The 27,386-nt window shown below is 34.8% G+C and overlaps 1 protein-coding gene across 2 annotated transcripts in view; it reads right to left on the bottom strand.

The window, feature by feature from the left end:
- The window catches only part of TTN1 (ARM repeat superfamily protein), a 233,105-nt gene that overhangs the window by 73,900 nt on the left and 131,819 nt on the right, over positions 1-27,386 (bottom strand). Inside the window, exon 14 of one of the 2 annotated variants that reach the window (XM_089797137.1) lies at positions 20,528-20,797. In XM_089797137.1, the coding sequence (XP_089653263.1) occupies positions 20,528-20,797 (270 nt within the window). The remainder of the gene's footprint in view (positions 1-20,527; positions 20,798-27,386) is intronic. The other variant, XM_089797138.1, reaches the window with a different exon arrangement.

Genomic DNA, 27,386 nt, shown 5'->3' with positions numbered 1-27,386 from the left:
TGACAATACCAATTTGTATCTGAAAAAGTGAATCTGAACATAAGATATTGCTAGCTGAAATTTTTGTTGATGATATCATATTTGGAGGAAAGGATTCATTCAGCAGGTCATTTGCTAATCAAATGGAAAAGGAGCCTGAAATGTCAATGCTTCGACTTTGTTGGATTGCAAGTGTATTAGACGAACAAAGGTATTTTCATTACTCAATCTAAATATATCAAAGAAATTTTGAAGACTTTTAGTATGGAAGACTCAAGACCAGTTGGAACACCTATGGTGACTAGACATAAGTTGTCAAAGAATGATGATTCAACTAAGGTGAATCAAACATTATACAAGTCAATTATGGAAAACTACAATATGTTGTACATAGCAGACCTGACATTGCATTAGTAGTTGGTATTGTTGCTAGATTCTCTACTAATCCTAGAGAAAACCATATGATGGTAGTAAAGAGGATATTGAGATACCTAAAAGGAACAAAAGATATTGACTATCATTCAAGGAAAGTGACAAATTTGAGCTAAAGGTTTATACAGATGTTGATTGGGCAAAAAATGGTGATGATAGAAAAAGTAAAAGTCGAGGAGCTTTCTTTTTAGGAAGAAGATTGACTTCATGGACAAGCAAGAAGCAGAACTGTATTTCACAATCGACAACAGAGGTTGAATATGTTGTTGTAACAGTGAATTGTTCAAATATTGTATAGATCAAGCAATTGTTGAAAAGAATGAAGGAAGAGATTGCTAAACTTGTTGTGATATACCGTGATAACACAAGTGCTATAAATATATCAAAGAACCAAGTGATGCATACAAAAACTAAGTATATTGAGATTAAGTGTCATTATTTGAGAGAGCTGGTACAAAACAAAGAAGCAAGATTGGAATATGTGAATACAAAAGAACATGTAGCTGACATATTCACTAAGGCACTACCTAAGGACACTTTTGAGTATCTAAGAGGTAACTAAGGGGTCATTCCCCTATTTGTAGAAAACTAAGCAGAGATGTTGCATTATATCAATTGTTATGAGCGGAATATCTCACAAAATGATGCAAGGGGTCACACTTTAGCAGCTGCCTTAAGGTGTGATAAGAAAGACACTGAACTATGAGCAGATGAAGTTGCAAAGAGCTAATGTTGAAGTGACATTTCTATGTTTGTTAGAACTTAGACATGAAGATGTATGTGAATAGTTGATGTCTTTGGCTTTGTTCTCAAAGAGGGAGAGAATGATTAAGTTACCATACAAGTATAGATACAAAGAGGGAGATTTATGGCAGTAAGCATTCCTATCAGATAAAGAGGGAGAGAATGATCAACTTACTAGGGATAGAGTAATTGTTGTCAACAGGGAGACATATGTTGTTAAACTTAAGAGGTGTTGTACTGAAATGATATAAGGCGAGCATCTTGAGCTTGCATTGATGTGAATTAGAATCAAACTAAGAAAGAGAGAACACAAACACAGAGGGAGCTGACAATACAAGTATTAAAGATTATGGATTGCATGGTAACTAGTGAGGTGTGTGAGGTGTTGCGATCAATGCCAAATAGGGAGATTGCTGGAAACTACAATTGGAGCAATTGTTATGTTGTCATTGACGTCAAACCTAAGGGTAAGACAGTATGTGAAACCTACTGGAAAGACATTTACTAACAATGTAGAGTGTCATATCATTTGATTGATGAAAAGGAATTGAAAAGAAGAGATAGCAAGGTGAGCTAGTGTTGATGAGTGATGAGAAGTTAAGTATTATGAGAATGCAATGGGCACTTGATAAGTTGGTTCGTGACAAGATAATGTGTTGTTTAATTAATACATGAAGTGAACAGTTGGATGAAGCTTAGATTTGGAACAAGTCAAAAGGTTAAGCTTAATTGAGTATTAGCATTGGTCAGTCAATGAAGGAGTTGAAGGAGAAGATTAAGGAACTTAAGTAGAAACCGAACAAAATAGTTCAAGCCGAGTGATAGTTATTGTCGAGAAAATGTATGAAGTGTTACTAGCGATCGAGCATAGTAATGGCCAAGCGACCCTGTTGATGTCAAGTGAGACAATATAGTGTATGTCGAGCTACACAATGATGACTGAGCAAAAGAACACAATGATTGCCAAGTGACAGAAAAAGTTACAGTTTGAGAAAGAATTGAATCTGAGGCTGGCACAATTGGAATTTTGAATTAGTCAAAGCGCATGGAAGATAAGGACTGGTGACCTGGCTTATTTAATTAATGCACAAGGATAGTTTGTTATTCATTCAAAGACAAGGATTTGATCAGAAGTTTATAGAAGGAGAACAAGATGATGGAAGGATTCGATGAATCTGACCTAACCCTGAGATCAATGGTGAAATACCTATTTAAGGAGGCATAAGAGATGTTTTCAAAGGTTGGTTCGTGGTTGATTAGCAATCTTAAGGTGAAGTTGCGAAGAGCAGAACAACAAAGGTAAAGTGTGAAGAGTTTGGTGAAGAGTGATTGCTTGAGGAGATGTCAAGCAGTCAATGATGAAGATGACAATGGAGGCCAGTCAATGAACCAGTAGATGAGCAAATGGAGATTTGAATTTGCAAAGTGGGTTGTACTTTACATATAAAACCTATTGTACATTATGAACAATGTATCAGTCAAAATCGTTTAATCAAGAATGGCCTAGCAGTCATTTTGTGAATCCTTTAATCAAGGTGACATTCTAATGGAATGATCCAAAGTCCTCTAACAAGGCCACTCTAAATCATTATAACAATTGTGACGCAAAAGTAGGTGAAGGATGAAGGAGTGTTGTTACTAAACTTTTCCCTAATACTAAAATGGAAGATGCAATTACAAGTGAATTTGTTGTTTTTGCATCATCCATTGGTCATTGTCCTAATGCTCTTCGTGACAAGTATAGGAAGGATGCTCACTCTTGGTGGTACCTCATGTTGATTTGTAGCTTTGGTCAGACAAGTCCAATCGATGAAATTAAATACTTAGACTACTATTATCTATCCTTTCCTTATTATTGTTATGCGAATTATCAATATATAGTTGTTATATTATATATATAATAAGATATATAAATATATATATACATGTATATTATACTTGCATTATTGCTTATCTAATAAATTTATGTTACCAAATCTGATGCGGATCCAGAAGCTGATGTAGAATTTGTTTCTTGTACGGATGTGTTTGGAAAGGTCTATATATATTTTTTAAATATATATATATATATATATACACACATATACATGCAAAGAATTTAAGAAATTAATAAATACAAGAAGTTAAAGTTTGAAACTTAGAAATATACAAATATACATCATTTGAAAAGAGTAAACCCAATTGCAAAGAAAATGAGGATTGAATTGTTCAAAGGCCCCTATTAGGGCCGTTATAGGGTTTGGCTCAAAAAAATATAATAAAATGTGCAAATAAGCACATTTCTTAAATACTTTTACATTTCAAGAGAAAATGCCTTTTTTTTACTTTTTCTGGGCGTCAACCTATGAATGCTCTCAGGTGCCCTGTTCGTGCCTCCCGGATGACATACACAAGCATCTAGATGTATCTAGATGCCTGAAACAAGCATTTGCCCGCACAGGGGTGCCTGTAAGTGGCATCCGAGGTGGCACTCATAGGGCACCTGTCCACCTTCGAGCATTTATGCGCATCTGCTTCCAAGAAATTGGTAAGTACTATTACAAGTCATATGCAGAGAATAATATATATCATTCCTACTTACCAAAAACAGTATCATACTGATCAAAGACCTTGTTCTTATGTACAATTCTACAAAACAACAATCACATTAGTTTGAAAGGAGATCAATTCAATAAGACATTTTAGTCACTACATATCAAAAAAAGAAATAAAATTAAAATTCCTCTACCTCTAATCCAATTGCTATTATTAGCAAGGTATTAGAGTTGGCACAAAGAAAAGATCGGATCAGATAATTTGGAAACAAAATTTAATCACCATTACAAGATTCATATAAGCAAAAATGATGACCAAAATTAGATTCGAAGATAGATTAGAGAGAGCCTCTAATTTCATCTCGTGAAAACTCAGAGTAATGATGGTAGTAAGAGAAAACGAACTAGACTCTTTTGCAGAGAAGGCCATTCCTATACCAAATGATGATAATGATAAACTTCTATGGACAAAGAACAACAACAAGAGCACGAAGATTCTAGTGGATGCATTAAAGGACGATATATTTCTAGTTATATCAAAATTCGATACCGCTACAACATGTTTATATAATTAAAAAATGTGTATGAGATAAATAATACAAGTAGAGCCCTTGCCTTCAAACAACAATTGCATCATGTGAAGATGATTAAAGGTTAAACTATTACATCATACTTCATGAGAATAATGGAGTTAAGGGACCACTTATCCACTATTGGCCATTTAAATTGACAACAAAGAATTAACGATGTTGGCCCTCATCAAACTCCCTACATCTTGGGAATCCTTCATACAAGGAGTAAGTGATCGATCCAAACTTCCAAAATTCTATCGATTCAAGACTAACTGTATTCAGGAAGAGTTAAGGCTAATCACCAAAGGGCTTCGATTAAACAATTCCAATGGAGAGATCCAAGAATTGAATACAAATTCGCACAAGAAATGGAAGAAAGGAAACTTCAAATGAAAGAAATGAAAGGAAGTCAATAGAAAACAATCATTCAAAACAAGGACATGTCTAAAGTACAGTGCTTTAAATGTGACAAATATGGAAACCTTTGTAATGTTCCTGTTATAAAATAAATCATTTATCAAACTATTGTAATAGGCCGATTGATTTAACATATCTCGGACCCATTTTTATTTTGTTTCTATATATTGTGTCACTGTCAGCTATCTTTGTACACCCTTGGAAAGTTGTCCCCGACAAGCAATTAAGCACGCATGTAGGTTGTCGTTAGGTATGCTTATTGGATTATTTCTATGTACTGTGAATTCTTGTTGGAGTTTTGGATCATTCGCCATTTCAAAAGTGAAAGATCTTCCCTATTTGGCTCATGTGGTTTCGGTGGGAATCAACCCTCACCCTATTCCGTTGTTACATGTAATACTTCACTCGGATCTGGCAAATCAAAACACTATCTTATTACAGATGCGTATACTTACATCTCTAGTAAAAAATTGAATCAGTTGTTTTGGTATTAATTAGCAAATGCATTGTTTTGGCACTAAGCGTAGATCCATTCCATATTCCGTATAGCTCACTACCTATCTGTGATTCCTAGCGGCATCCACTGTACAGTACTAGTATTCTTCCTCACGTAATGTCATCCTCGCCTTCCCTCCCATACGACCATTTTTCCATATGCACAGTATGACCCTCAATTCCAACCATATAGCCCTTTGTTTCAACATTACTTTGTCACCATACGGACACCTTATCATTGCATCGGCGTTGGACTCTATACGGCTTGCAACTTGGTCGTCATACATCACTTTTTTTCCACCATACAGCCTTCTAGTTATCTCCTCCGTATGACCTCTTCTTCACCCTCATCGTACAGCCATTGCTTCACACAATATGGCTACTCCCCGGCCTTTCAGTTATACCCCTACTGTGCACATTACCTATTCAATTGACATCTAAGAAATTAGCATCCGAAGCGCACATATAGAAGAACAGGATCTGGAACATTACAATGATATCAAAGCTTCGATCCTACCAGCCTATGGACAGTGAATGAGAGTTTATAGTCGGAAGAGAAGGACACATTCTGTTGATAGAGTGGCTGCCGAACTGGAATCAGTAGCTGCCGAACTTGTGGTACTATTGAGAGAACTTGCCAAGAACCAAGCACAGATCACTGATACTCAACGACTCATAGAAGAGACTCTCAAGAAGTTGGCAAACAATAAAATATTTGGAGAACATAATGGTCACAGCGCGGACTCAGTGTTGGTAAAACAAACCCTCATCCAGCACGCTCTCGACCTCCCATGTCATCTTTTCAGGCACCATACAAAGTGAAACAACCAACCTTTGGAGAGATGCAAGGACAACTGAGAAAAGACTGGAAGAATGCAAATTTTGAGGAGGATATATCCTACAAAGATTACACGGATCTTAGAATGAGATATTCGGAAGGCGGAAACCGAGGATATTTTAACAATGATCTCAGAAGAAAATTGAGTAAAGTAAATTTGTCTCCATTTGACGGATTCGGATCCATATCTACGCAAGCGTGGGTAATGAAGGTCGATACTTACTTCCAACTGAATCCTATGCCCAAGAGAAGCAATCAAATTTGCGGCGCTGCACTTGGAGGGAGATGCGCATGAATGGTGGTATTACGGCACCATCACACTGGGGCATGATCAAATAACTACTTATGCGGAATTCACTAAGAGATTGATAGATCAATTTGATGATAAAGATTTGGAACTCAATTTCAAAGATTTGGCACAACCGAGGCAAACTAAATTGGTCGACCAGTACATTGCGGAATTTCATAAACTTTCTGTGTTGGTTATGGACATTTCTGAAAGAAGACGGATAGTGCTCTTCATGGACGGACTAACAGAACCATTGAAAGGTTGGGTAAAAAGATTCAATCTTGCCACTCTGTCAGAGGCTATTAAGAAGGCATGAAGCATGGCATCATCATCGACGTCATCCTCTCGAAGTTACACCATAAACCATCGGCATTTCCAAGGGAGAAAGATAATAAACCTCCGCCGAGGAAGTCGTCATTGGACGAAACTACCAAACAGGAACTCTAAAGGAAGAAATTATGTTTCAACTACAAGGGACCGTGGGAAACTAGCCACAAATGCCTCAAAAAAGGAAAAATACACTACATTTTGGTTGTGTCCGATGATGAGGATGAACAGGAGGAAACGCTTGCCGAAGACAACCAACATCAACGATGACACCAACATGGTTAGTTTGAACCGTACGGCAAGAATTGTAGCTTTGGTATGACATGGAGGAACTATTGCCTTAGCTGGTAGCCTGAGGTGCACAATTTTTCATGTACAAGGTACCCTTCAATGACAAAGAGTTACAGTGATGCTAGATAGCGGAGCCACTCTAAATTTCATAAAGTCATCTCTGGTGAAGTGAAGAGGTCTACCTACGGAAACACACACAAGATTTCAAGTCAAGGTTGCCGAAGGGACTCTTCTACCCTGCACACAGCTTGTTCCTCAATTAAGTATCACAAAGGAATTAAGTGTTAAGAAAGAGCACCACGTCAGAGGTGAATAGTAGGAAATAAGATAAATTTTGAAATGAATTTGAAGTTTGGCACAATATCCGAGAGCTCTTTATTAACAACAACCAATATGCAAGGGCACAATCAAGGAATAAAGAGAACTATATTTTATGGCTAACTACCACACCAATCAATGATCGATACTTGGGGTACATAAGGAAGACTAAAAGAAAAGACATATAATTGGATCAACACACCAAGATTAATAATCGAATAAGGAAAATCAAACTAATATAAGAAAATAATGAGGGAAGTCAAAATAATGATTGAATTGGTACAATCGTACCCGTTGTTGATGACATCATCCATGCGAGTTGCCAAGAGGCAAATAGAACAACCGCTTATTCATTCAATCTATTCGAAAAACAAATTTAATGCGCGCATCAGAAAAGGTTATAAGTGAATTATATTACCCTTCTAGCTATCCCATGTGGACCCATAAGGATAGGATGGAACAAATAAGGAACAAGAGAAATAAATCAAATGGGAGCATCAGAAAAGGTATTTAAAATGAAGCATATGAAAATGGGTGTCACCTTATTTATTCACCCCACTAACATTGGTAAAGTATTAAATATCAAAGATAAGTATTAAGCAACAAATGAATATATTCCCATAAAAACTTCCAATTCCCTAGGCACATGGAAGAAAATAGGAATATTTCTACTTCCCTTCACATACATATAATGCTTTATATCATTGTTGAGAGGAGATGATTATAATCCTATGCAGATTACTTTCCACACACCATATACATCAAACATATTCACCGCTAATCACTACCAAAGATTGCCAAAAGATAAATGAAGAGATGACTACCACATATTCAATACACGGGTCATATCCACGTGACACGATGACATATGTCATTGGCCATGTAAACTAACCTCTGTATATGTTGATTATTAAATGGGCATTTTAATCAAATAAATATATAAATAGAATCATTTTTTCCTACTCAAGATGACAAAAGATGGGAAAAGTAAGGAAAAACAAATAGTTAAAAGACGACAAACACTTTAAGTTTTGACCCACTAAGATATGGAGTGAGTATACATTACCACAAAATCTACGTGCTATAGCAACGGGAGGCATATAATACGATAATAAAGTAACAAATTCAAACGATTATTACTAAAGCAAATAAACCCAAACAGTGATCTATGACTTTGGTGGTTATTCAAATAGAAGAGAAATTATTTTGTTTTTATATAAGAATAATCGTCGATAAATTATTGTTTAAGATTTAAAAGAGACATGATCATACATTGAATAGTCACATCTCATATTTGAATGAGATATAAATGAGATCTAAATATAGAAAGAGATTTTGGGATAGGCAAATGTTGTAAAGCATTGATTCGCCTAATAGGGTATAATAATTCAGAAGTAAAATTTGCAGATCAACTCAAAGAATATGTAGATCAAAGGCAAAGAAAATACTACATAGACATTTTCTAGTTACAAGAGAGTTAGAGAATTATAATTATGATGGAACTGATTAAAAGAGAGACTCTATCCTAACTTTAAGACAAATCAAGTGCTCGACGTGAGATAGATTAATGACGTTATTGATACATGAATTCAGAGAGTTTCTTATGGAGAAATGGCACCACAAGAACCTTTAATAAGCATAAGGAACATATCTCAAAGACTATAATATATGAATACAGATTAACTATCACTTATGGTATTACTCAGATCAAAAATGAGATCTCAAATAGATAAACATATGAAGAATAGAAACATCAACCCTCTTATAGTGCATCTCTATACTAAATAGTATCCTTTTGGATTCATATTATAGAGCCAAGTAAGAAGAAGAAGAGGGAGATTGAGAGGGAGACTGACACACAAACACACACAAGGATCATCCCAAGAGAACTGAATATGAATATAATTCATCTACAAGTGGAAGTGAACTAAACTATTTTATGGTTCAAATTAATAATAATGAAGAATGTGCGAATTCTACATTAGAGGGGGGTGAATGATTATCTTAACCAAATTTCCATTCCCCATTGGAGGGACTTTCTTGTTTGATGTATATGGACCTTCATTGGAGGAACTTGTATAACAAACGTTAATGTGTAGATAAGTATTCATTATCTTTGATTATTATATTTACTTGCTTATTATTTGTAATTCTACACATACTATAAGAGTAAATTGCCTTGATCTTTTCCTTTGTGTCTAATAATGCTCTTGTAGGAAAAAGAAGGTTGGTACTTTACCAAATATAGTGCTCACTCATTCTTATGGAAACAGCTCTAAAGGAGTTATTCATTAGTCAGACTCAAGAAGCGAACATCTTTGATGATTGAGATTATGAGTATCCCTTCATATCAAGAGAGAGTTCAATACTTCATCAAAGACAACTGTATACAAGGAGCTTAGAAGATTGATACTTAGACGAAATCTAATATACCTGTGTATGACTACATGATTGTGATGGGCCTACTCATATGTAAATCACGAGCAAGTAATAACTTGTCACCTAAAGGTTGATAGATTAATATCAGATTCAGAGGGAGTCCGATAGACATCCTTGGGTGAAAAGAGTCTCAAAGGAAGTAACTACAAGACCTGACTTCCAGGATCATTGTTCAAAGGGAGAATCTTTGACGTGCAATCCTTTGTGAATGATATCTTCTCTATGAGGGAGAAGTTCTAAGTAAAATTTATTGTAATGTATTCTTCTCTATGAAAGAGAATTGAGGCGAAGGCCCTTGTACCACCCTCTGACTTGGTTCATGGTGGTTACTATTTCGCATATGATATGTAATGGCAGGTGACGATTTTTCATGTGTGTAAGGTCACTATGGTAAGGTGACAACCTTATCAACAATTTGACCTATCTCCTAGATACACTACATTGATTTGTAGTACTTAAATGTGTTGGAAATCTAGGAGCAAGTGTTATCATGGTTCTTTGTGTCGGATTTTCGCCGAACACTATGATAACCAACTTGTCATGATTCTTTGGGCCGAATTTTGTCAGACAACATGATATAGTTACTATTATAGACCACACTTACAATGGTGTTTGAACTTATATTAAAGTTATAGAAATTGCTTCAATTCCTTCTTTGCTAAAGAGGGAGTGTTGAGAAATTCAGCCTAATAGTGAATTAAAGCCAATTCCATATATAATATATGTTAATATATTTATGTGTGTGTTAATGGATTTATGTTGATATCCTTAAATATGTCATTCTAGGAATATCATACTAAGATGATATCTATTCATATACTCAAGAGCATAATGTGTTCTATATATATGCTCCCTAACTAAGAGGGAGTGTTAAGTTTGTAGTTACAATCAGATTGATACGATCATGAGATTCATTATTGATGATAAATCATCATTAGATAAAGATTCTTATATATATAGGCATGTCTCTACATGAATTTGATTCACGTAGGGATTGTCTCTTCGTGAGACATGCCCCAATTTAGATCAGTCATTTCATAACGACCATTAACAATTTGTTTTGCATGTTTAATGAATCTGTTATGACATCGATGACAACATGGAAAGAAGCACAAGTTTAATGCGGATATTTGATTATATTGCACCGACTACTCCAATCAGTCGATCAGTCATTATTATTGATTTCTTAGATCGATATTCTGCATTGATATAATTCGGTTATAAATTATAATCAATGGGTATTATTATATGATTAGTGTTTAATAGACAAATAGTAACATATATAATATGTATATGTGTGTGTATCATTAAATATATATAGAACAATCTAATAAATATGAATTATTTTATAATAATCATAGCAATAGTACAGAGAAAGGTAGACATCAAGTGTACAAGGACAATAGGCCACTTAAGGATTTGATTTTGTCGATTGGATTTATCCGACTAAAGCTATAAATCATTGATAGAGTAGGACCCATTTGAAGACCTTAGAGTCTATTTGGCAGTAAGTTGTTGAAAGCAATGTTATAGGACTCGGCGAGACTCGAGGCAAGCCAAGCAAAACGAGGCCAATGGCCTCTTGCCTCGGACTCGGCCAAGTCCTAGCCGAGTCAAGGCTGACTTGGCCAACAGTCCCAAAAAGGACAAAAAAATTATTTATTTTTTTAATTTTGTTTTCTTTTTTTATGGTATGTAAATATTCTAAAGCACAAGTTAGACCTAGCAGGATCATTATATCACTTGCAAACACAAAGAATAGAGAAAGAAGAGTTGAGGGAAGAGCATTGGGGTTTTGAGCAATAAATTAAAAAATCGGTTGGCTCTCATCTATTCGTTGATGATTATTTGTGCCACTTTGGAACTTGCATATAAGCATTGAGAGGAGTTAAAAGAAGCATTTGGAGGAGGCTTCTACAAACTTGGGTTACATTTCCATTTCTAGGGCAATATTGAAGAGGTAAGATACTTTTTTTTTTGTTATTTTGCTAAAAAAAAATTACATTTTTCTCTTGTTATTTTGCAGTATTTTTTTTACATTCGTGAATTTTTTTTGTTTGTATATGTTTGGACTCTATAGATTTGTTCTATTTTATGGTGATGAAAAACTTGAAAAGTAAGCAGCCCTAGTGTTGGTAAATTGAGTTTGTTCCATTTTATTTATGGTATATTGCAGCAGCAGCAGCAACATCATGTTTCAACCTAAGGGTAGTGGAACTAGGCCTAAAACTTACCCTGATGCTAACCCTAGTGCAATAGCAAGGGATAGGACTTGGAAACATGTTATTCCCGGGCTTAAGAAAAGAGTTGTGACATGTTGGCATTGTATGATAACATATAATGGGGGAGGCATTAATAGATTAAAATATCACCTTGCACATATACAAAAGTGTGATATCAAAAAATGCGAGGAGGTACCTCAAGATGTTATGTGTGATATACAAGCTCTCTTAAAGGAATCTTTAGAGAAGAAAGAATTTTAAAAAAGCAACAAGAAGAGATGGCACAATTAGCTAGCACTAGAAGTGTCGAGGGTTCTTCAAGTTATCATGGACATGGTCACCCTCCAATTCCACCTTCTTCTATTATTGCACCTCATACTACAAGCATTGGGCATCAGGTGCATAAGCAAAGATCCTCACTTGATTCCATCTTTGTTCCGTGCACAACTTCAGGTGCACAACCATCATTTGAGAGCATGGCTTGGGATAAGGAGAAGCATGAGCAAGCAAAGTTGGCACTTGGAGATTTCTTCTTCTACAACAACCTTCCATTTAATGCAACAAGGTACTTATAATTTTAATTTTTTATTTATATGTCTTCCCTTACTTGCATAATAAATATACTTATACTATTTAATTTGTTTTAAATTTGAGGTCTCCTTATTGGCAAATTGCCATAGATGTTATTGTTTCTGGTCCGGGTTTCAAAGCCCCTAATTATGAGGAGCTAAAAGGTCTTGTTTTGGCCCATCGCATTGCTGATGTTAAAGTTGAAATTGAGGAGCAGCGTAAAGTATGGATCGCCAAGGGTTGCACCATCATGACCAATGGTTGGACTAATAAAAGAAATAGAACACTGCAGAATTTTCTTGTCTGATTGATCATTGTGATTGTACTAAATTTCTTTATTTTTTCTCAGGTTCCACAGTGTTTTTGAAATTAGTCCATGCCTCGGGGAAGACCAAAAATGTTGAGTATTTTTGTGAGGTAATGGAGGGAGTGTTGAAGGAGGTGGGTGAGGAGAATGTAGTGCAAATTGTGACAGATAATGTAGCAATTATGTTGTTACTGGTAAAGATCTTGTGAATAGGCACTGCCACTTGTTTTGGACCCCTTGTGTTGCCCATTGCCTTGACCTCATGTTGGAGGATATAGGTAAGATTCCTTGGATTAAAAAATTTGTAGAGCAAGCAAGGAATATTTGCAAATTCATATATAATCATGCTTGGGTCCTCAACCTTATGAGGCGACACACAAAGAATAAAGAGCTATCTCATCCAGCGGTCACTAGATTTGCAACAAATTTTCTCACGTTGAAATCTTTTCTTAACAAAAAGGCTAGTTTGGAAGGTATGTTTGTATGTCAGGAGTGGACAAATTCGTCATATTCAAAGCTTGATGCAACAGTTGAGGTGGTTGATTGGGTTTTTGATGAGAGTGGCTTTTGGAAACCTACCAATGAGATTATGAAGGTAATTTTCCTTTTTGTGTTCATTTCACTATTTTTGTTAAAGTTTTAAATACTTGTTTATGTTTATTAACATTCACATTATTCATTTTTAAATCGAAAACTTAAAGCTTAAAGTTTTGTTTTTCACAATAGTTGCAATTCATAGAGCCTCTTATTGTTATCCTACGGATTGTTGGTAGAGAGAAGCCCTCAATGGGTTACATTTATGAGGGCATGGATAGTGGAAAAGAGGCCATTTGAGCTTTTTATGCAGGGAACCATGAAAAATATGGTCCCGTATAGGATGTCATTGATAAGCCATAGCACAATCTACTTCATAGGCCTATACATGTAGCTACCCACTTTTTTAATCCAACATACCAATTCAGCCCAAATTTTAATGTTGATGAAGAGGTGTTGAGTGGCCTCTATGATGTTATAGAGAGAATGTCACCCGATGCAACTGTCGGAACAATTATAGTCTGTGTGATAGAGATGTATAAGAAAACGTTAGGAGACCTATTTTCACAAGACTTATGCAAGAAAAGCTGGATAGAACTGATGCCTAGTAAAAATATTTTATTCCAAATTCTAAATTCTATTTTATTACCACTTTAGAATCTAGAATCTAGATTGATAAAGTCAAATTTAAATAACTGATTTAAAATTTTCTTGTTTCAGATGTATGGTGAGAGATGTTTAGCAGTAAGGTGTCAAATCTACAGATGATTGTAGTTTGTATCTTGAGCCAACCATCTAGTGCTTCAGGATGTGAATGCAATTGGGGGTATATTTGAGCATATACACTCGAAGAGGCGCAACAGGTTGACAGCAAAAAAGTTGAATAATTTTGTTTTTGTTCACCAAAACCTTCGCTTCCACCACAAAGATTTTGGGCCCCGACACATCTCCCATTGTATTAGAGAAGGTTGATATACAAGCAAAGTGGAACACAAAGGCTGATGATCCTGTCTTCAATGATGAAGACTTCGAGTGGGTTAATCAAGTTAATCGAGAGGCAGAGGCAGTGGCGATGGCAGTGGAGGAGGCTAGAGCACAAGGGGACTCAATACAGGACCCTAAGGCCAAGAGTAGTGGATCTGACTCTGATGATGAGCATTATGAGGATGAGGATGAGTATGAGGAGGATGATCATGTTACTAAGGTTCAACCTCAGACACAAGGAGAGAGGATAGCTCTAGAGGCTTCCATGACCTATCTTAGACATACTTGTAGGAAGACATAGACTACTATGAGCCTTTCTTTTGATATATGTTTTGAACTTTTGATTCCATGGATATTGTAGACATTTGACAGTTATGCTATATTTCAGATTTCTATTATGTTATTTAGTTTAGCTTTATGTAATCTCTTTCAAAAAATTGCATTTATACTTTACGTGATCTATGAAATGTTCTATGTGTGCAAAGTAGCTTCCATTTATCTCAATTATTGTGCTTTGATGTTAATTGGCTAAATGATGCATGAAAAAAACTTAAAATTTATAAATTTCATAAGTTTTTAATTTGCCGAGTTCAGCCACCAAGATAGAGTCCAAGCCCATTTTGGGCTTGACCAAGTCCAAGCTAAGTCCGCGGCTGGTAACACTGCTTGAAAGTTTGCTCATGAATGTTAAGTTCACTATTTTTCCTGCGAATTCCGGTGTTCTGATTGTTGCCATCTAATTGTACGGATTCATATAATTCTAAACCCATTGAAATGCGTAGATGAACGAATTACCTCTCTTTTGAAGTTGGTTTGGTGTTAATTGGTGGGGTTTGAAGGGTGATATTCCAATCGTTGTGAGACTTGGTCTGAAACCCTATGTCTAACACGGTTTGAGAAATAAAATGCCCTTTCCTTGAGTTTTTATTGGTAACATTTGATGGTCACTGGGGAGAGACAAGTAAAGGAAATGCACTTTGTGTTTCAAAAATATTCATGCAGGAAACTAAGTGGAGTCAGTAGAACAATCGAGCCTAGCCAAGTATCTCCATGTCATTGGTCGTAGAAGAGAGACGAAATTATGTGCAGAATACAAGGGAACATGGATTGGTGCAATTAAAGGGTGGATTAAATGAATTCATGTTGTGGCAGAAATTTTCCAAGTGAAAGTTCAAAGGAGTTAAATCAGATCAGTGGAGCTGCTTTGTAAATGCAACAATTAGTTCTATTTTAGGCCTATTGTGAACCAGTCTCGGTTCAACAAGTCAAAGATGGGACCTAGGTCCGAAACTCAGGAATGTTGAAGCTCTCCGGAAAGGGTATTAGAATCTATAATTAGTTCACATGGATGTGGAAGAAACTAGAATAAGGAGCCAAAAGGTTAAGGAGGGCTTGTTGAAATATTGTCATTGATGTCAAGGGAATAATAAGAAAAGTTGTCATTGACGTCATTGAGATTGTCTGAATGAAGTCGGTCATTAATATGAAGAAGATTAATATCAGGAAAGAGCCACACCTAGTATACATTGATTGCAGTAATAAATATGCATATTGATTGAAGTGAAGACTGCAGTAAACTGAACAACCAATCAGAATACTCATTAAAGATAATAGTAAAATAAACAAACAGAGAATATATATAATCTGAATCAAATAGAATCAGCCAACAGATAAAAGATAATAGAGAACATCAATGAGAGGTCCAGTATGATAGATAACAGATAACAATAGTCCCAGTATGAATAATAATATGAATCGAATTCCATTATATCTACATGAATTGAATAATATCATCAATACTCACAGAGGATGTATACAAAAGAAAATAAAACAAACATCTCTGATTGACTCGACAGAAGTTTGTTGATGAGTCCAAACATTGAGTAAACGTATGTGCATATTCATGGTTATCTTTGGAAGACTAAATATCATTCAACAGAGAGATGTTATTTTCGAAGGTAAATGACTGAGCAATAATGCATTCCATATTGAACCAATCAATCTATTGTGTATCCACCGTAGACAGTTCGAAAAGAGTTTTTGTAGAACGATTTCACATTGGAGAAATGGTCAAGTTTGGAACAGAGAGACAAACAGCAACGTCCAAGCCCTCAAACAAATTTGTCTATCAGAAAGAGTCACATAGGAATGGCAGTAACGATCAAAGCCAAAATAATGGATGGATATTTCAAAGACAACGATTGAGGCAATAGACAAGCTAGCTAAACTGCCGCAGTGGAGATATATTGCAGCCGGCTATGAATGCATCTCTGTTATCACCAGAAACTTATGTTCAAAGATCTTTGACAATGATAATATTGAACACTGCATTGTACAGCATATCAGTAGAGTATGCGTAAAAGAGAAGAGGAGTGTAAGGAGTTCAAAAGTAACCACCGGAGACATAAATCGTGTATCCAACTACTGGAATCAAACAATGATAACAAGCCATGATCGAATCTGGGCTTGAACGACAAATATACAAGTCTCTGTCATTTCTATTGGAATACAAATTAAGAGGAGAATTTAAAGTAAGAGCAGTGATTGGTGACCATTTTTGGGAGAGGTTCAAATGGCAACCAGGAAGACCATAAATATCGAGAGCTTTCAGAGTAAGAGACGGCATCATACAGCAATGGGAAGATGCAATAATGAAGAAATATATTAACATGGAAAGATAAAGAGAAGCGATGACTATGGAGAGATTGAACTGGCAAAGGCTCGTATAGTATCACCTGCTATGTCTTAACTGTGCAGTCAAAGACATCAATCATGACAAAACAATAATATACGTTGAACAGGGTATCCATAGAAGCCATGTAATAAAGAATGCAGAGATACATGACCCTATGAATAGCGGATTCAATCAAAGTCAACCACAGTGATAAACATTTGAAGATAATATAATGATGGCAATTGATGGACATTAACATTGCAAAAGCTTAACTGCATCAACATTTTTGGAAAGAATGAATGCCCAAAAGTGATGTATGTGGAGAACTATTTGAGACTTGCATACTGTGATAAGAGCAGTGTATCTGCATCATTGATAGAATGACAACAATCCAGTATTGAAGGTCTATATCAAGCAAAGGATTCCAAGTCAGCCATGAGAAGACAGTATCAGAACATGCATCTGGTATATGCGGTGACATGTAAACAGGCATGGAATCAAGAGATAAGTTTTTTACATTTTATTTAAAACAAGCAAACTCTAGATACTAATCATTTTGATATTAATCAAAATATGAAAAAGGTGATTAAAGGTTATGCAAGACAATTAATTAAAATAATATGATGCTCAAAAGATACATCTCTTTCCCAGAACACATGACTCTTGTCTAAAGATATATATATATATAGAATGAATTACTCACAAGAAAGACAGCTAGTGCGATGAAAAGAAAAAGCAAGTGTGGACGGTGAATGAAAATATAAAAAGAGTTATAGACAATAGTACATGAGCGTTGAAGAGAAAGTATAAAAACAGAGCAGATTTTGGAAAAAGTTTGCAGTTAATATGTGAGTTGAGTATTTAAAAGTGCAGAATATATGTATGAATAAATTCAGATTTATTTATCTGATTGAAAATATGAGATAAAAGGGGATAGACAGAGTAGGAGAAGAGTGTGCTTTGAAGATAATAAGCTTTTAGACAAAGAAAAAGTATTCCGATTTGGGAAACAAAATGTCCATCATCAATTGAAGTAAGCAACATTGACAGGGTGAAAAATCAGTTTGTGCGCAGTGAGTTGGTGCTCACGAAGACAACTATGGCAGTTGGTGCTTCCAGTAGGTCCAAATTTCCACTGAGTCAGCGCTCATAAAAAAAGGAGTTGGAGCCTCTAATAGGTTGGAGCCTACAAAACATTGTAAAAGAACAAGTTTATATTAAAAGTATTTATTTGTCGTGGTTTTCTCTTGCTTTGGGTTTCAACGTAAATAATTATGTCAATGTGTTCATGCACATTATTGTTTATTTCAGCATTTAAAGCAATTGTTTGGAAAAGTTGTTATTATACTGATTCACTCACCAACTCACCCCCCCCCCCCCCCCACCCCCCCCCACTCTCAATATAATTGTGTGCTCTTGAATTCATATCAAAGCCAGTTTCTTCTCTGAAGCCTAACAGCTTGAAGGTAGATCTCTTGAGCACACATGGGAAAAAGAAAAGGAAATAGGAAGAAGATTAATAACAATGCACCAGGTACTAGAGATGAAATAATTGATATTGAATTATTTCAAATAGGAGTTAACTCTATATGCAATGATGATTGTATCAACATTATGGAATAAAATACATGTGGGAATATAAAGGCTAACATCTTTTATGAGATGACGGTTGGAATACGCATGACAGTAGAAAATGATGATGTAGTGAATCAAAATGACATTATAGAAGACAACAATAATTTAGATACAAAAGAAGTATCAGATGATGGAAAACTCATACAAGGATCGACTACATATACAGAAGGGAAAGAAGAGGCCTACGACAAGGAAGACAATGGTGATATCATAGAAGAACTTCCTTATGCTTACAATGAAAATGGCAAGCTTAAAAAGAAGAATGCAAAATTATAAAACACAAATTCAAGAACTATTTGAAGCCCAAAAAGAGTCAAATAGAGTAATTGAAAATTTGAAAGAACAATTAGAAGATGTCAAACGATTTCAGGATGATACAATGAGGAAGTTAGATGCAAAGGAAGCAGATTATGCCATATTTGAGGAAGAAGTCATCATGTTGAAAAGTGACTTAGAGAAAACCACTGTCAAACTAAATACTAGTCTCAAGTTTGAACCAATTAAACCATTTAAACCAATTGTTTGGATAAAAGTTTTAAAGCAAGTTTAAACCAAGTTTGTGTACAGGGCATTTAGGGACCTCTTGTTCAAGTTTCCCCCCATCCAATATATTGTTTCCTCGTCAGGTGGGCCTCCTTTCATTGTGAGCCTCAATGAAACCTATGAAACCCCCAAAGCACACCAACATGGATTATTTCTTCCCACTCACCAAATGTTAATCATTAACATATTCATAATTGGGCCCTTTTTGGTTGGACATTTTAGCTTAGTCATATAGATAACTTGGACTATGGTGCTAGACACCCTAGTCTAATCCTAGAGAGTTGGACGGGAGGCCAGTAGAACTAGAAAGTCATTGTGCTAGAATTGTCAAACCTTCAAATGAGCAAGATCGGTCAAATCAAGGGACATCAGAAATGGAGAACCAAAGTGAGGATTAGTTGAGCATGCAATTGTACAATGATACAATTTAACAATACATTTAGCCCCCACTTTAGCAGGAGTATGACCTTACAATCATACTTTTAGTAAAGTAAGGAATCAGGATATCATTAAAAGACTTTCACCAAAACACAAGAGAACACAAAGGCCCCAAGGACTCAGGATCTCATCTAAGTGTCAAGATAAAAAGAAGCAATAAGATTGATGCATGTTATCGACACATAGAGCAGACAAGACGAAAGAAAAGGACACATGGCTTTATGGGCTAATGAGGTGTTACTTCACTCCAAAACTACAAGTTTAATCCTTCTAAAAAGATCATTTTTCAAAATTTGTGTAAGAACAATTAAGGAGCATAACAAGTTAGCATGCCCAACCATGTCTCTTTTGGAAAGCCTGGAAATGGGTTTAATTAGTTTGTCACTGAACAAATCACTCATTTCCTCATTTTTCAGAGTTTCTAGGCACATTTTTTTAATATTCTGACTCCACATTATCTTTAAGATTTCATCAGGAAATTAAATCCAGTTAAGTGTCATTTTTCATTTCCTAGCCAAAAATTTCTACTAAGAGATACTCTTTGTAGTTATGAGAGGCTGCTTGTTTGGCAGAAAAATAGACTGAGTCAAATAGACTGAGTCACAGAGGATCCCCACCACAGTCGTAAAGATCTTCAAAAAGTCATCGTGAATGGATTATGATAAAACCAGAATGTAAATGCATGAAAAACTTTGATATCATTAAAGCATCTGTTTAGGAGTTCAACAAGAACTTAATGACACATTATAATGTAGAAGCAAAAGTACTTGACATAATTTTAACCTCACTTGTTTGATGCAAAACCAAATTGATATAATCAGACAACAGAGTTTCTGTCTTTTGATATCCTTTAATCCTCACAAAGCTACGATGAAATAAGACAGCAATTTAATTTATTTTTTAACATAAAACATAAATCTTTCATATGAAATGCCAGAAATTAACCTTTAATGTAGGTATGATCACCCTGTCAACTTTTGGATGGCATTGAAGAATTTGAAGAAGATCAATGCTTAGCCATTTTTCCTTTTCCTTGTTTATCTCAGGTTCTCCATCATTCAACATGTACAGGTAATCCAACAGAGCACTTAAGGATGCTTTGCTCAGAGATTCAGCAAGGCCTCCAATAGCTATAACAAGCCCAGAAAGAACAGCTACACGATACTCACTCAATTGAAGAAGATGGACCAAACGTCGATATGAACTAGAAGGGGCCTGTCCAACATAGTAAGCAAGAAGTCAAATGTAATAAATTAAACTAAAATGCCTTTATGTTTTTGCACGAGTCTAAAATTTTCAAGAAGAATAATTTTTTCAGAAAACTACAAGACTGAAAATACTTTCTAATGAGACTAGTACATTTTAAAACACTGTCGTATGCTAACACCATTGCTGAATTTACAGTTCATTTTTATTAGCATTCCCCTTTTTCACTCTTATATTTTCCTGTTATTATGTCCCAAATGAACTGGCAGTAAACTTGCATTTTGAGAAAGTATTCCACATCTTGGAAAAATCAACATCAGAAAAAAGTCATTGTAGGCATACTAACACTGCCATTATTAGAGTATGAGTAACATAATTCTATAACAGACTAGTGTGTGTAACAACCCCTAATTTATATAACTTACAGAAATGCTAAAAAGAATCTGTAATATTGTAATTAAATACACCTGCCATATGACAACTAGTTGGGCTTTAAGAATAGTAAATTATCTTTAGATCTACTCAATAGCTAAACCATTTTTTCTGCAAACATGCAACTGTTGGCTAAGGCCAAATTATAAATAAGGTAATAGGGATACAAAGGTTCACGAAAGGCCGTGATAAAAAGCAATTAAGAAAACGTAGAAAATGTTTTAGTGACAGCTGGAGATCACCCTTCCAACAAAAATGAAAGGGATCCTACAGGGGTAGTCTTATAATAGATAGAAAAAGAAATTAGTAACATTATTGGTTGGAAAAATGGATATGAATCATGAAATAATATTGACTAATGACAAGGTTCGTAAGGTACAAAACCATGGGAGCAGAAATCTGCAAAAAATCCTGATTATACCTGATTAATCTGTATCCTAGAGCAAGCCAATTTTTTCCCTAAAAAAACCTCCATTCATGAAAAAATTGTTGACCAAACATTAACCCAATTTTCAATGACTTTCTTGCATTTCAAGCGCATTAAAATCATATTAAATCCCTAAAGGTGGTTTAAAAATGTAAAAATCACTGCAAGAACCTACAAAACCCTAGAAAAATATGACAGAATTGATGAATCACTCAAAAATAGGGAGTATACAACGATGTAAGTGAAATCAATGCAGAATCAGAGTAAAAAAAAATTGTAATTTTGTCCCTTAACTTTTCTTTCCAACCTTTGGAAAACCTTAAACAAAGGAGAGGGAGGAGCAATGGCGGTCATCAATGAAATTTGAAGGGCCTCAATTGTCCTAAATTGTGGGTGGCATGTGAGACAGTGTTGAAGCAACTAATGAATTTATTCTAAATCATAGTTTCAATATGACCCAATCTCTCTGCATGCTTTGCCTCATGGATTTTGATGAGATCAAATAAATAATTAATATTATACACTAACACTAAAATTATAACTATTATGTATTATTATAGATAGCCCTTTAACAGGAAAGAAATAGACCTCTATAGTTTATAACTAATATTATAAAAGTATTTAAGTAGTTTCAAAATTTAAATTATTATTGACTATTAATATATATTAATGGCGAAGAAATAGAAAATGGCAAAGATTCATGATTTTACGCAATTTATCAGGGGTTGGCATGTGTAGCGATTTATTCCCCAAACAATTGAGATTTTTTAAACGACTTTCAATGCTTTTTCCAATTTATCAAGGGATCAATAAACAAAAAGTGACATTAATCAAAAAAACTGCGGGAAACTGGCATAAACCCTAAAAGCAATGCTGACGGAAAAAATTACAAAAATGTGACGTGACTCCTTATTAAATCAACGTTTGACGCTAAAGATGAACGAGAAAATTGGTCTAAAGTATTGCAATGTCTTGAAGTGTTACAAAGTTGCAAAGTAACATGGGAAACAGGGGATTACAAAAAAAAATTCTCCTCTTTATAAACTAAATATATCGTATAGCTTGACTGATAATATTTCTTTTTTAACATTGATTTTGTTTCTCTAAATTTCAAATATGTAAATTGTTGCAATATTAAACAAAAGAAGACCGTAACAAATCTGCCTTATTTGTTGTGATCTGATCTAAGAACAGGGTAACAAAATTTGCCTTATTTATTTGGAACTAAGAACGCTACAATGATCATTCTTATGAGTAAACATATTATTAGATATTTAAAACTTTACTCAAAATTAAATTAAATAATTCATGCAGTTTAGCCTTCAAGTTCCACATATATAACGTTGTTTTACTATATACATGTGTATATATCACTTCACATATGTGTATATCATACCAACATTGTATGCAATTGTTAGTTGAGCATAAATAATAAAAGGAACTTCAAAGAATTTCAGAATATGAATTCTACTTATATGAATATGAAGAATTTGTTTTCCTAACATTATTTTGAAAAGAAAGTTTCATCCTGATTTTGCAAAATAATAAAGCCCATCATATTTTGGTTCTACTACAAATCATAGCTTGATTGAGATTTATACAAACAAGATCGATGTTAAAAATTTGAGTCCTCCAAGTTAAAAATATATTAGGAGGAGGCTGCGCAAGTGCTTTGAATCATTTATACAAGTCCTTTATCATCTAAAGTTCCGTAGTTAGAAAAATCTGCCAACTGACCACAGACTTGAATAGACCCATGAGTCCACGAGTGAGCTGAATCGACTTGCCATATTCTCGCACCTTGAGTTCAAGAGAGTAAGTGGATTGAACTCTGGAGTGTTTTTGAAGGACTCAGGAGTTTTTTTTTTACAGACTTGGACATGGGCTCAAGACTCCTAGAACAAGACTCTTGGCCTTTGTTGAAAATGCCCAGTTGTTGTTAAAACTTAAAACATAACAAATATTCACTTTTATGATTTGTTATTGCTCAAAACAGGTCTGTAGGATTTGAAGAAACAACATCAAAGCAGGAAAAGAGATCTTGGAAATTTTGTAAGCATTTATAAACTTATGTTGTTGTTATACATCTTAAAGTTCGAAACTATGAGTATAAATGATAAAATTTCCAATATTGAGCATTTGGAGACCATACAACATATGTAATGTTTCAAATGTGGCTCTTATGTTCCCTAAATGTATTGATTTGTTTTTGTTTTCCTCTAAAACTAGATTTTTTACTTTCACCAAGTTCTTTCTAAGTCTAAGTCCATTTTTTTGGACTGCCAAGTCTGAGCTTTCCAACTACAATCTAAACTTTATCATCCGTTGTATGGAAATGTTCTTTAATTTTTAACATAAAGTAGTTATTGACTGTTTTTCTTCAATTTCTCATGCACTTTCGTAAATCCGATTTCTTCCCGATTTATTGCCAAATTATTTTCTTTTTTTCAAGAAAATTGATTTCTCTAGCTTCCCAATTTATTCTCCAAACGATTTATGCTTCTACATACAAATTTATAATTAGACAATGATATAGTTATAACATCAATTTGAATAATGCAATTGTGATATGAAATAGATGTGTAAAAGCCAATTGTGATACATTTAAGGAAATGGGGGCAATGATTGTAATCTCCATATTGGCAGAATAGCCAACTTCAACACAAACCATTCATCCAGGCTCTCCCCTCTGAAATGTTCACTAAAATGGCCACTCAAATGCACATTCCAACCTACACAAGTTTGGTTGCATACCCACTTTTTCTATTGTGGATGCACCAACATTTGGACCCACACTACTCTTCTAATATTTACAGTGGCATGTCAAGCTCTTCATAGGTAGCATAGCTGCATAACATGAATTTTGTAAAAATAGTAACTATAAAAAGCATCTTTGATAAAGGTATGAGTCAGTGTTACACTACTTGCTCTGTCTCAACAAGATAGGCAAGTCCTCGGGAAAGTGACACTAACTCCTGAGGTCTTGTGACTCAGCTACCAAGTAACTCACAAGGGCTCAACTTAATCGTTGTTGGAGAAAAGGAATTAAAAAAAAATTAAAATGATAAAAAATAACAGTGTTAAAAAAATCAATTTTTTTCAAACAATAAAAAAACCAGCACATTGGTTGAGTAAGAAATGCGATTGAAGATCATTTAGGCAAATTTGAGCCAATCCTTGAAGCATCCAAAAGCATCTAGAGGAGCCTAAGTAGGATTTGGAAGAAACCACCATCGTTTTAAGACTTTGTACCATCATTTTAGAAAAAATTTGAAGAGGTAATGTTGTATTTTGAATTTTTGTTTTTGTTTTCAGATTTTCATTGTGATGCACATTTTTCCCATTTATGATTAAAGCAAAAAAAATAGAAATAAAAAAATATAATAAAAATTGCCATTTCACATATAGGGAAGTCTTCTAGACAAAGACAAGCAGCCCACCACCATTGGGACACCACCTAGACATCTGGGACAATAGGGAGATTAGAACATTCCAATAGTCCCCTAAGCATCCCAATAACACATAGGAGCCTCTCATAGCCCCAACCTAGAAACTCGATCTAAAGCAAAAAAGATAAAATTTTAGTGAAAACGACATTCATAAAGAATGTTTTCTATTGTTTTGGAGACCTTATTTGTGCTTGTCATTCAACCCCTCTAGGGGCTCTACTCCCAAACCTTTACAAGGGATCCTGCCCCTTAACCCCACTAGGTAATGCTACCACCAAACCCCCGCAAGGTGTGTGACACCCTATTGGGAACTCTACCACTAGAACCTCCACACACCATTTGTATTATGTATACAATCATTTCCATGTTTTTTATGTTTATTAATTTAGAACTTTAAACTTCACTTAGTATGCAAAAGTTTCATTTGCAATTCTTAAACTTACTTTCGGTTTGCACTTTGCTCCCAAAGTTCCAAAGCTCTAGCCACTATTGTTAATGTTCAAATTTCAATGCAATCGTTTTTGATGTTTTTAATGTTTATTAGAATAAACTTTACATAGTGGAGGAAAGTTTCATTTACAATTCTTACACTTATTCCACATCTTTTTACAGCTAATTTTCAAGCAAATGTTTACAATTGATTGAAGTAATACCTTGCATGCATATCACATCGTGATAAAAAGTAACTAAACCATGCCCACTCAAGCCTCATTAAATATATGCAAAGCACAAACTTAATTATAACCTTTGAACAACAAAAAGAATCAAGAAAAGGCAAAGGGAAGAAGTGGAAGCCACTGGTGGAGAGACTTATTCCACTCCATTTCCTAAATCAATGAGTAGTGCTAGTAATAGTGGCAATGGTACTCTAAGTACTGAGCCTAGAATTCATGGATCTTCAACTAATTTAGATACATATTTTGTTTCACACAATTCTCTACATACCAAAACATCATTAGCAAGAATGGGTTGGAACAAAGATAAGCGTGATGTAATGTCTCATTCTCTTACATCCTTTCCTTGTGAACCTTTTAAAATAATTTCAATAACTATTTCATGTGAAACATCATGTTAGATGGTTATGTGATTTTCATTTATTTGAATTCATAAATTATGATTATGGTGATTTAAATTTACATATGTAGAATATCAGGAAAGAATTATGATGGATTTTATTATGGATAATCAATGTAAACTTTAATTCTATAAAGATTTATTGTGATAATATTTACAATGATGATGGTATCTAATCCTTCTTCGTCAACAGACACAAAAGAAGATCCATTCTACGTTTAGGGGAAGAGTATCATTAGAGTAAGGGGATGTATACACACAGTGAAGGTTGAGAATGTCATCCGAGCTGTAAATGTTTAACCAGTCATAAAGTCTAGGAGGGGAGTTGCCTTAATTAGGTCTGGATAGTCGCTTTTCACCTGTGTTAATTAAGAAAATTGGACCTTATAATTAATTTGAATGCACAGGATCATTCTTGTCGATTTTAGGGATCAACCATGGTGATCTCTTCTATTGTTTTCATTCAAGCTAAGCGCACGCGCGCACGCACACACACACACACACGTACATGTGTGTGTGTACAATTGTAAATAAATGTAAACATGTATGTCAACAATCATTAGATGTATAAATGCTAACCTAACAATCATGTGAGGATCCATGCATATTGTCGTGCACTAAGATGACAAGTTGTATGTATACTTCGGATCCGGCCGGGAATGGTGCAGAAGATCGACCAATGCATTGGATCTAATCAGACTCAAAGAAGAGGGACTATAATTGTCCCGGCGTAGGGGATTGCGGGTAAGCTGGCAAGACAATCTTCCTCAATGATTGAGAATGTAATGATTTTCTAGTGATACGCTACAAAAGATACATACGTTATTCCTAAAATAAAAACGTATTGAGACAAGCATGATGATCCTAATCGATTTGTAGAACTTATTGCTTCGTTAATGTTTCTAACCACTGCTATAGATTAGCATGTTGGATGTTTCATTGATGGTATTTATGATGGTTATTGTTAAGGTAGCACCAATGATCTTGTTGGCGAATTGAAATTTCATGCTTGAGGGTATGGTTAAGATCCTTGAGGTCTTATGATGTCATTATGGTTGGGAGGGAATGAGCAAGGCTGATTTAGTTTGGTTACATCTTATACTTGCACTTTCCCTTCATTGCGATATTGCTTATGTTATTTTATTAGGATGTTGATTATCATGTTTTAGAGTAGCACGATGTTATGTGAGGTATGTTGATCCTCCTTATGCTTATT

Source organism: Cupressus sempervirens, chromosome 8 (assembly GCF_028749045.1).
Source record: "Cupressus sempervirens isolate cs-2001-9-10 chromosome 8, ASM2874904v1, whole genome shotgun sequence".
NCBI lineage: Eukaryota > Viridiplantae > Streptophyta > Pinopsida > Cupressales > Cupressaceae > Cupressus > Cupressus sempervirens.
This window is presented reverse-complemented; position numbering and strand designations above follow the sequence as displayed.